General features: G+C 44.5%; 1 protein-coding gene across 4 annotated transcripts in view; it reads left to right on the top strand.

Moving 5' to 3' along the window:
- The first annotated feature begins 556 nt into the window (after positions 1–556).
- The window catches only part of DCBLD2 (discoidin, CUB and LCCL domain containing 2), a 33,742-nt gene continuing 22,192 nt past the window's right edge, over positions 557–12,106 (top strand). For 2 of the 4 annotated variants that reach the window (XR_014009409.1, XM_081198983.1), the window contains exons 1-2: positions 558–805; positions 11,168–11,395. Coding sequence is in view for 3 of the 4 variants with exons in the window: in XM_081198983.1 (XP_081055109.1) it covers positions 697–805; positions 11,168–11,395 (337 nt within the window). In the remaining variant the exon portion in view is untranslated. Of the gene's footprint in view, positions 806–10,624; positions 10,662–11,167; positions 11,396–12,106 lie in introns of those variants that run through there. The other 2 variants (XM_081198985.1, XM_081198984.1) reach the window with 2 other exon arrangements.

Raw genomic sequence — 12,106 nt, 5'->3', positions numbered from 1 at the left:
ACAGCCCCAAAGCCCATTTCCACGCTCAGGGAACCTCGCCTGAGCAGAAACTGTTTTTGAGCGCGTGTGAAGGGCGCCCTTCCATCACCTTGGAGTCAATTACCACTAACTTGGAGGATGTTCTCCCCTCCCCGGTGGGGAACGACCTGGCCCCCCCTTTCCCCACGCCTTGCATTTCAGCTTCGCTCTAACGCCACCCGCCCAACCGAGGGGGCTCCCGGGCAGAGTCCACGAAGGCCTTTGGCCACAACGCGCCCCTTGGCCTCCGAGTACCCCGAGGACTCTTTGTTGCTCTGTTTGTGTTTGCGCGCGCGCGTTCCCCCCCTTCCCGCCTTCTCCCCGCGAAGCAACGAAAGAGGGCGCCTCAACTCCGGGAGGTGGGCAGGGAGCGGGGGGAGCGGCCAGACGGGCTCCGCTGGGGGACTTTCGGCTGCCGGAGGCGGGGAAGGGGCGGCTGCAGCGGACCCGGAAGTGGTTGCGCCCATCAGGGGCGGTGGGAGCGCGCCGTGCGGGTTGGTGGGTGGGGGAAGGAGAGGAAGAGGAGGGGGCGGCGGCGGCGGCGGCGGCCGGAGGCTGGACGGATCCGCGCGGGGACGGCGCGCGAGCCGGGAGGAGGCGCGAAGGAGGCGGCAAGGCGAGAGCAGCGCGGCTCGGGATGCATTCGGACTGCCGGCTGCTGCGCCCGAGACGCGGGGTATGGTGAGCAGCCCGGGGCGCCCGCTCCCCCGGGGGACCCGGCCGGCGCTGGCCTCCCTCCTCCTCCTCCTGTTGCTGCTGCTCAGGCGGGACGCGGCGGCGCAGAAAGGTGCGTGCGGGAGCCCCGTCGGGAGGGGAGGGACCAGAGGAGCAGCCTTCCCGCCTTTCTTGCTTGGCGCCCACCCAAAAGCCCGCCGGGGGGGGAGGAGAGCGTCACCCTTCCTGCCCCTCACTCTCTCAGGTGCCGTCCCGGGCGTTGGGGAAGGGAGGGGGCGTCCAGGTGGCCACGGGGCACCCCGCTTTTCCACGTCAGCGGGCTTCCTTCGCCGCCTCCCTGCCTTGAGGGGACTCTGCCCCTCGACAGCGTTCTTGGAAGCTCCCCTCCGAAGCCCGTCGAGGAGAAAAAGGCAGGGCTGCTGTTTGACCTTTTTAACAAGTGCTTAAAGGTGCATGAGAGCGAAAGGTCCACGGGGAAGCCCCGAGGCCCCTGCAAATGGGTCTTTCGTGTTCGTGCAGCTGTTTCTCAGCGGCCTGCACTCCTGGCTTCCAACTTTGCCCCACGCGTGTAACCCACGCCACGCACGACGGGTTGGGGGCAGCGATGCTAAAAAAAGCTTCCCACCGACGCCACATGCGTGCGTGCAAAGTGCTTTGCATCCATATGTTGCATGGTGCTGATATCTTCGTGCTGATATCTTCACCGAAATGAAAGAGTGATGTTTGAAATGTGATGATATCTGAAGTCTCTCCCCCGCGCTGGAACCAGCTTTCAGTTGTGTTGACTTCTCAGAGTATCCAGATAGCATTTCCATTGCTAATCTCCATAGGCCCCATTGGGGAGGGGGCAAGCCAAATAAGATATAAATTCCAAGAAGGCTCAAGACCCAGCCCTTCTCTTTTCAGAAAGTAAAAGGGAATAGCCTGAGGAATTTTAAGGAGTGATACTTGAAATAACTCCCATTTTCCTCCAGCTTGACATTTTGAGATTATTAAGTAACATAATGAAGAATAGGCAGTGTCTAAGAATGATTCAAAGCTGGTTTTTAATGTGTAGTGTCACTTTTGTAAAGCTTTCAGTAAAAAGGAGAGTGCAGGCATAGATTAACTAAAGATGATGAGTTTGGGATAGGAAATCCCTGTGTGTGCACCGCTCTTTAGTTTTCTCTTTCAGTTGCATCTGACCGCATTTATTGTTATTTACAGGACACAAATGAGAAAAGAGAGAATGAAAGCTGAAACCTTGTTACAAAACTACCATATAATGTGCTAGATGAGGCATTACATTATATGGATATTGTAGGATTGTCACTTGAATGAGTTCTTATTTTAGAATAAAAGGATGAAAGTTGGTCAGTTCATGAAGCTTCAAGCATTGTAGACTGCAAAACTAGTTAACAGAATTGGTGTTACCGTATTTTTCGTCCTATAGGGTGCACCGGCCCATAGGATGCACCTCGGGGGGTTTTTTTGGGGGGAATGAATTTTTAAAAAATTATCCCCCCCCCCGCCGCGGCTGCCGCCCCAAGCCTTGCGCACACCTGCCCGAAGCACGGGGCACCCTCCGGAGGGCTCCGCGTGCTTCGGGCTGCAGGCTGCCTCCCCAAGCCGGGCGCGTGAAGCTTGCAGACACTCGCCCAAAGCACGGGGAGCCCTCCGGAGGGCTCCCCGTGCTTCGGGCGACAGGCTGCCGCCCCAAGCCTTGCGCGCTCAGCGGGACCTCCTGCCGGGCGCGCAAGACTTGCGGACACTCGCCGGGGCTGCAGGCTGCTGCCCGCAAGCCTTGTGAGCCCGCGGGAACTCCCGCCAGGCTCGCAAGGCTTGCGGATAGCTTCGTGAAGCCTGGAGAGCGAGAGGGGTCGGTGCGCACCGATGCCTCTCGCTCTCCAGGCTTCAGCGAAAGCCTGCATTCGCCCCATAGGACGCACACACATTTCCCCTTCATTTTTGGAGGGGGAAAAGTGCGTCCTATGGAGCGAAAAATACGGTAATTCATCTCCCCAGTAGAGCTTGTGGGTTGTGGTGGTGGGAGTTCCTATTAGCATACTATTCTCTCTGAGAGAATACATTGGGAGAAAAGTACTCTACACCTTTCCCTTTCTGACTGGGAAGTCTTAAAGAAATGTTTATATGCTCCGTTCAAGTAAAAAAAAACCACAAAATGATAATGAATTCTGTTGTGGTAAACATTGGCTCTGGTGTAGCCTATAACACCCAAGGACAACTCCTAGGGTAGTTCTTCCCGTAAACAAATACATACTGTCCTGTTGTGCGATTTGCACAATTTGCTTACGTGCAACGAATTAAATGTGCATATGGGTACTTACTTATTTATTTAAGGGTTTTTTCCTGAAATAATTTCTGATCACTTACTTTTCCCACTCCCTGAAAAAGGTAGCCATCTTGTAGAATGTTCTTGGAATATTCTCAACCATTTTTTGTGGTTGCCACCATTCTTCTTTCTGCCTAACAGTGTCCTGGAATGATGCTAGCTTGGGGGCATTATGGGAGCTACAAAATGGTGGTCAGGCATTTTATACAGTTGTTGATAGTGGGAGGCTGCACCTCCAAGAAACAGAAAAATAACCCTTGAGAATATTCAGAGAAAGGTAATCTTAATTTCTCCACCTGCAAGTAGGATGGAGAATTTTGAGAGGCCATTTTTGCCCAGCTCTGCTTTTGAGCCAGTATTGTTTACAATGGAACTCTACAAAAGAATGCAACATATTAGGGAAATGTTCATGGCACTGTTGTGGGTCCCTGGAATAGTTCAGGTTTTTCAGGGTCTTTGTTCCAGAGGAAGTGGGAAGAAGGAGCTGCAGCTGGAATCAGGGCCTGGCTGGTGGTAAGATGCCAATCTACAGAAGCAGCTTTTTCATTCACCTGCAGTGCCTTCTCATTTGTGGCAGCTGGTGACTTAGGCAGCAGTCCTAGCTCTACCTACCTGGGAGTAAGCCCCATTAAATAAGACTTGCTTCTGAAAAGGCGTGATTAGGATTGTGCTCTTAATTTTGGTTCCAATCTCTTCCCCACAATCTTAAACCCAAATTGATGAAAAACTTGTCTAGTTTTCCTGAAAAGGAGTTTTTGCAGGCTGAACCTAAGCTCATTGCTTGCAAGTAGATCCCACATTTTACTAATTCCTGAGAGAAAGTGCTAGAGGAAGAGGAGATAATGGTTGTGATTGACAAACCTAGTGTGTGTTATGCAGTATAAATTTACAAAAAGGAAAATCTACCTTCTTTCTATTCAGTGTAAGAAAATAGACAAAGCTACCAGTCTTTAATCAGTTTGAAAGCATTCATGAACCTTTTGTGAATCTTAACTCTGTAAGGACTTGCTACAGATTGCCTGACAGATTTTGTGTATTCATATCCATATCTGTACTCAGCTGTCATGTGCATTCACATTTCTCATTAACAGACACTTCTAGAAAAGCTGTCTGTTAAAAGCTGGAAGCCAAACTGTTTCCTAAACTGTTATAAACAAACATTTAAAGAAAAATAATCACATTTGACAATGTGTGGCAGCTGAATATCAGAATGTGAATGTGGATCACAATACAATTTTTATTATTATTGTGAGGCATCCCTTTGGGGAGGAAGGAAAGGTTGTAAATTTGATGTAATAAATACATAAATAAAATTTCAAAGACCCATCTTGCTTATAATTATGCAAGTTTGGGGTTGTTGTTTTACTAATGGCCTTGTGGAGTTGGACTGAAATCCACATTTGAGATGCCATTTAATGTAGTTACAGCTATTTCTCAGTGTACTTCATGACTTGGAAAAAGCTGGTATAATTGCAGTCAAATTCCTCTATGGATCATAGTTGGAACGTCTTCTTTTGAATACGCGTTTAGCTGTTGTGAGGATCTGAGGAGTACCTAGTTGTTAAATCTAATACTGACTTGCAAGAACAAGGCAGGTACAAAACACATGACTTTAAAAATACCTGTGACAGATACACTGTGCAAAACTATGACAATGTGTATTATAGTTTTGCATTGACAGCATTGGTGTATGCTTTGTATGTAGCCCATAATCCAGAGAACACTCACTGAGTCTTCTTAAACTTTATTTTTGGTTTTTATTTTGTAATGCAACACTTCTATCCAACAACAACATTTGGGACTTTTTTGTTTTGCTTGTAATGTGCAATATGTAATGGGCTTCATACTTTAAAAAAAAAATTCAGTGACTTGTTCTTGCTGCATTACACAATGACAAATATTTGAAATTTGCCATGGAAGTGGATTGTGATTGGGACATATGTTCTCTTTCCCCCACTATATCCAATTAAGTTTCTGAACTATTTTATGCTTAAAACAAAAAGGAGCCCCTACAGGATCTCTCCAAGTTGGGAGAACTGGTAATAAAATGGCAAATTACTTAATAAGTGTAAGGAGAAGTACACTGAGACAATTTTCTTCCTAATTTCACATGAAAGTGAATGGGTTGTGAAATGGTGATGACGGATTAGGAGTGAGAGCTTGGGTACGTAGTGGATAGCTCAAGTGATGATGTCTAGTCAGTGTGTGGCAGCTGTGAAAAAGGAAAATTCCAGGGAATATTAGGACGGGTTGGAAACAAAATTGCCAGTACAGTGGTACCTTGGTTCTCAAACACCTTGGTTCTCAAACAACTTGGAACCTTGATTGATTGTGTGACTGCAGTACATTGTTTATTGCTTTCATTTTATGGATCAATGGTCTCGTTAGATAGTAAAATTCATGTTAAATTGCTGTTTTAGGGGTTGTTTTTAAAAGTCTGGAGTGGATTAATCCGTATTGCATTACTTTCTATGGGAGAGCGTGCCTTGGTTTTGGAATGCTTTGGTTTTGGAATGGACTTCCAGAACGGATTAAGTTTGAGAACCAAGGTCCCACTGTATCATAGTGCCGTGATACGGTGTGACAGCACTTTAAATACTGTGTATGGTTCTGGTCACCTCAAAAAGGATAAAATCCATGATGGCTATGCTCTACCTCCAATAAGGTGCCATGCCTCGTGTTATACCAGTTACTTGGAACTGCAAGTGGGAAGAATACTGTTGCATTTGGGTCCTGCTTGCAGATTTTCTATGGGCACCTGGATGCTGGACTTAGATCACCTTTTGGGCTTTTCTTATGTTCTTCTGCTACCTTTCCCCAATATTTCACCACAAGAGCACAGCTTTACTTGACATTTTTTTTGTAGGTATAAGATTTATTTTTTTAACTCCCATAAAGTTTTAATAGAGCATTTCCAGATCTAGTCTGATTCCATTTTTCAAAAACATCCTTTTTTTAAAAAAAAAGGTAACACAGATTCAGATATGTTTCTTTTTATAATCACTTATTTAAATATGCTGGAAGCTTCCCTGAAGCGCATTCACAGCCCATCATTGGTTCAACCCTATATTAACTCCAGGAACGTTCCAGTTTTTGTTGATGCAGAAGCTTTATGGGAAACTGCAAAATCTGTGCTCCATCCTTAGATATTGGTTAGAAGATCGTCTGAAAAAAATAATAATCCACTTCATGCATTTTTCTTCCGTCAATAGTAGTCTGGTTTGAACCCTTATGTAAGTTTGGTGAGCAGAGGATGCAAGCGTTCCACGGATCTCAAGCCAAGATCAGCCATCGTAAAACCAGATGGGTCTTGGCCATCTGTATTGCTCTTCAAAATATCCAGCAGCTATTGCTGCACTTGCATATCTTGGGGCGCCTCTTAATTCATGCCAGCTGATATGACAGATGGCTACCAGATATTGGTTTAAACTTCAAACTGAACTTCTGAACTATCACCAGGGACAGGCCAAAATGCCTTTGGCAGGGAAGGTGAAGCAGCTCTACATTGTGGGTGCATTCGCTGGGGTGGTTTTCACCATGGTTTGCTATGTAGATATGCCTCAGTGAACTTGAGGAATACACCAGGTTGCACTCCCCCCTTTCCCTCGCCTGCCCGGTTGGGCTATGGGTTTCTGCACTTCTTCCATTGGTGCTCAGTGGAAGAGTTTCAAAGCACTTTGCCTTAGCTTTACATGCAGGCAAAGAATCCTGGTTGTAATAAAAGGCAAATGGTTAATTGCTAAGCAAGTCAACTTCAAACCATGGATTTTACAAAGCTAGCTTGTTTAACCATTGTCTGCACCCTACATTGGGCAGTATTCCTCTGCCAGCTTGTCCCCTCCTAAATTGAAAATTATATAGAGTATCTGTCAAGTGTCAACAATGAGATTTAAATCTTATTTTGATAAAACTTTGATGTGTCTGGTTCAATATTTAAAGGGGTACGCAAGTAATGAACGACAAGAAACATGATTCTGGTGACTAGCAGGGAAAGCCTCTAGCTTACCCTGCCACAGAAGTAGCACATTTTTAAAAACCAGCCAGCAATAAAGCAATAAATTATTTGTCTTATTATTATTACTACCCACCTTACACTAGCAGATCGCGAGGGGCATTATAACAATTTAAAATTGAGAAATTAAAAATAGTTAAAACAAATTGCAATCACAGGAATATGCATTTTTCAGAATGCTGCCCGGGAGACCTTATATGGCACCAAAGCTAATATGGTACCAATCCAGTATGGTTTTATTAAATGGTTGAAAGCAGAGTGTGTCCTAAGTTATGAGAAAAGCCTTCTGCTCCTTAGAATTTGATTGTCCTCAAGGAGTTTCAGAAACAGGAACTGATAATTTAATGCGTTGTGAACCATAGGCTAAAACACACAAGCTGCATAGTAAATTTACAGTACTGTACACAGTAAATAAGCAAAACTATTGCCAGTGTTCAAAATATGGCCACGTGTATTACCCTAGCAACAAAAGATATTTCGTGAAAGGGTTTCTAATGCTTTCCCACCAATGCCATGCAGCAAATAACTTTTGCCTTACAATCTTCTGGTCTGTTGTCTTCATTGGTTACAGTAAGATAGAGAAGAAGCTTTTTCTCCCACCAGTGTGTGGGAGTATTGGGAAGAAATACCATCTGCATGCTTGCTCACGGTGTGTTTCAAGTTGTTAGGATCCATAGAACAGGCGCCCTGTTTTCAGGGATTGCATTGAGAGCACCTTTTCCTTATTTGGTAATGAGCACAAAGGGGATTTCAACTTTGAGTCACAGTGCAACTCAGTTCACTCTCAGTCAGCAAGGTATCCTCAATGGGAACTTAAAGAATTTGTGTTTGCATTGCTATGTGGAAAAAATCACAAGTGAGTGTGCATGAGAACTGTGGTACTCTGCAGTTTAAAACCGGCCAATAAATAACAGAAATTTTTCATGATATTAGCAAATCTTGAATAATTTGTGGGAGAGTATTTTGCATCTTGCTGGAAGCTTGCTAGTTAAGAGCTCGCCATCTCTGTGGCTGAATGTATCTCCTAAAGACAGTGAGGTTTCTTTTCTGTAACTATGAATCAAGAGTGTAACTCACCAGGTCCAGCGTTCTGTTCTCATAGGGGCCAATTACCATATTTTTCGCCCTATAGGGCGCACCGCCCCATAGGGCACACCTAGTTTTGGGGGGAATAAATAAATAAATAATTATTCCCCCCCCCAGGCGCGGAACTCCCACCGGTCTCCCCAGGCTTGCGTATTCTGCCCGAAGCCCGCAGCGTGCTGTTCAGCGCGCCCCAGGCTTTGCGATGCAGGCTGCTATCCGCAAGCCTAGGGAGCCCGGCAGGAACTCCCGCGGGCTCCCAAGGCTTGCGGATAGCTTCCTGAAGCCTGGGGAGCGAGAGGGGTCGGTGCACACCGACCCCTCTCACTCTCCAGGCTTCAGCGAAAGCCTGCATTCGCCCCATAGGACGCACACACATTTCCCCTTCATTTTGGGAGGGGGGAAAGTGCATCCTATAGGTCGAAAAATATGGTAGATGGCTGTGGGAAGCCTGCAAACAGGGCTTGATTGGAACAGGCTTGTGAGTTGCAGCTTCTGGAATACACAGACATATTGCCTCTGTCAATGGATGTAAAACACGCCATCACGGCTAGTAGGCACTATTAATCTCATCCTCTGTGAATTTGTCCGATCCTCTTATAAAGCCAGCCAAATTGGTTTTTACTACAATAGGTTGGTTGGCATTTAGAGATTTAGGATTGATGTGGAAGCATATGTCCAGCACTGCCTTATAGGGTCATATGTGAAACTTGTTTTTTATTCTTTGCTAGCATCACTTTAAGGTTATGTTGTGTGATTAAGTGAGCAGTCATTAGTCAAAGGCTAATTACAGACAAGTAATCTTTTTCTATCTAGTGAGCTCTCTGGCATCAAAACGTTAACTTCTTAGATCAAACTATATTGGCATGAAATGCATAAGTTACTAGGAATGCAGACCCTTTTAATGAAATAATTCGTAACAAATCATGTTTCTTTTCTTCTGCCTGTGCTGCTCCCTGCCAGCATGAACAAAAAAACTATGCAGTGAAGCCATCTCAGAATAAATCAATCAATACAAGCATTTGGCTTTTTCCAAGAACGTTAAAGCACTGGCTAGCTTTCTTGTGAGAATACTGTCAATAGTATATTATGCTCTGATACTTGATAGATTATTTAGTCATGAGAGTTTAACATTTCCATTGCCACAAAATTGACACAGGGTTCTTTAAGGATGGCAGATTCAACACTTGCTGATTCATATGTATTACATGACATAAACATCTTCTCAGCAAGCAGTTTGAACTGCAGAGAACTTCCTTTTGACAATTACAGTATATGCCGTATCTTTTACTATGTGAAGTGAATAGTATTTGGGAATAGGAGGATAGAGTATAGATACTAATTGAATATGGAACTGTAAGTTTTCCACTGTGTTTCTTCAGCCCCACATGCAGAAGCCCAAATGTATGGAGGTTAAAACCAAAGGAACCCCATCTTTTTGGCAGGCAGTGTTCCTGAGCATGTCCCACAGGGTAATGTAAGCACTTTTCCACCCAGTCTTTCCAACTCATAACAGAGGTGTTTGGTAGCCATTCTGAAGCATTCCCCTTGCCAGGTCCTGCTTGAAACAGGTTGGTTTCAGGGGAAATGGTATAGCACTATGTGCTGGTTAAAGAAAGTCAGCTGCAAAATATGCTCAGATAGCAACAAAACCCCACTAAATAGACCATTACACAGATTAAATGTTTTCAGTTACCTCTTGAAGCAAAAGAGAAAGAACAGCTTAGCACCTGCCCCCACCCCACCTCCCAAAAAGAATCTGGATGCGGGGGGAAAATCCAAGGGTCATGGCTACAAAATCCTGCCTGGGTCACTGCCAATCTAAACTCTAAAGAAGAGGAACCCCAAGCAGTGTACTCCATATAAAAAATGTTGTATGCGGAAAGACATTCCCTCAGCTTTGCTGAGTCGAGGCAATATAAAAGGGTCACCGACGTTCATTGCATTTTTTTAGCGGAGGACTAAAAGGAACGTGACAACTTCTTGTTTCGTAAGGATGCCTTTTATAATCTCTCCCACAACCCACCCTGCCTCCCTCTGCAGGCCCCAACCAGTCAGTTGTCTGATATGTGGTTGTTTAAATTTCCACATTAATTTTGTTGACATTCAAGAGTAAAAGAGTCTGAAAGCGACTCAGGGAAACACAGCAACTGGATTGCCTCTGAGTCACCTCGTTTGGTTACTGTCCCAACTTAAACACTAAGCAGTTTATGAAACATTTAAACAAACAAATAAAGGCAGGATGGGCCTATTTAAAAGATGATATGTCTAGCCAACTGATTACTGGTAGTTGATCTTCTTGAGTGACCATTATTAACCCAACTCTGGATCAGGAAGGTTTCACTGGGTGTCGCTGCCATCTCCGCTATAGGGATAGGCCTTCAAATGGTTTCTTTGTCCTGTTCAATGGGATTCAGCATGGTTTCTCACCCACTTGTAGTTTAACTGACCTACTAACCGTTTCATGGACTAGAAATCCCACCATACAGCTGGCAGAGGGCATTTTTGCAGACCCACATATGCAGTACCAGATTCATTGTGGTGAGTCTTAGAGCCCTTAAGATACTGACAGAGCCCCCTCATTGCCACAGCAGCTGTGAAGTTACCTGAGTATTTATTAATTGCATGCAGAAGTTTATATTAAAGGGAGAGAAAGAATATATATATTATTTAAACTTGGACTTCTGAATTGCCTTTTTTAAAAGAAGAAGAATACTTGTCCTCCTGAGGGTAATGCTAGAATACTTGCATATCTGTTTACTAATCTATATTCCCTTGTGTAGAATTTATACATGAAAAATAAGAAGCCTAGAGCCAGTGCAGAAATAAGGCATTGAACTCTGAAATGCTACTATGCAGCACAATTCTATGTATGTCTGCTCTTGCATGGAAAGCTACTGTGTTCAGTGGGGCTTACTCCTGGGTGAATTTGCACAGAGTTGCAGCTTTAACACCGGTACTGAGATGTGGGTTCGAATCCCATTCTTTATTTAAAAGTAGCATATGGATGAGAAAGCCACACTACCGGTCAATCTTTGTTTTTGTAGGTGATGGATGTGGACATACCGTTTTAGGTCCTGAAAGTGGGACTTTTACATCTATTAACTACCCGCACGCCTATCCCAACAGCACTGTGTGTGAATGGGAGATTCGAGTAAAGCCTGAGCAGAGAGTGCAGCTCAAATTTGGGGATTTCGATATTGACGATTCAGATTCTTGCCATTTTAATTACGTGAGAGTTTATAATGGAATTGGACCCACAAGGACAGAAATAGGTAAGAACTACTTCTTGTTATGTTGTTCGAAACAGGGGAAAAAAACTCCTTTATGGTTTCTTTGTTATTTAGTAAAAACATGTCTGAATTATTTGCACGATCCATTCTTCCCAAAACTTGAGAGAAGAAATTTAATTTGATTCTAATGCTTTTTTATGAGTCATAATCAGTATTGGACATTTTCTTACTCTGGGTTTGTTTAAATCAGACATTTAACATTATGGAGGAAAACCTGCAGAGGTGAGCTCTCAAGAGGGAGCTGTGACCAGTCACAGGTGTCCCTGGATAGTTGGGCCCTCCAGATGTTGCTGGAATACAATTCATATCTTGCTTGGTGGGGCTGATCGAGTCCAATAATATTTGGACAACACTAGGTTTGCCAGCCCTTCTGTAAAGCATGAACGTGGCAGACTTGAGCTTGCAAACACAAGCATTATGACAGTGTGTCTCCAAACATAAGTTTAACACCTACACTTTACATTTTTAGATGTATGTGTAAGATGTTTTCGTGTACAACTAAAAGAGAAGTGTGTGGAGTGGCCTTTCAGGGGAGATATGCTCATCATTAATTTCTTGGGGTTAAGGCATTCAAATGATCAGAGGATAAGGGAACATAGGAAACAGGAAGTTGCCTTATACTGAGTCAGCTCATTGTTCCATCAAGTACTAAATCATCACCACTGATTGGCAGCAGCTCTTCACAGTTTCAGA

This window comes from Podarcis bocagei, assembly GCF_964188305.1.
Source record: "Podarcis bocagei genome assembly, chromosome: 6".
In the NCBI taxonomy this organism is placed as follows: Eukaryota; Metazoa; Chordata; class Lepidosauria; order Squamata; family Lacertidae; genus Podarcis; species Podarcis bocagei.
Note: the sequence above shows the minus strand (reverse complement) of the source record. Positions and strands in the feature narration are given on the sequence as shown.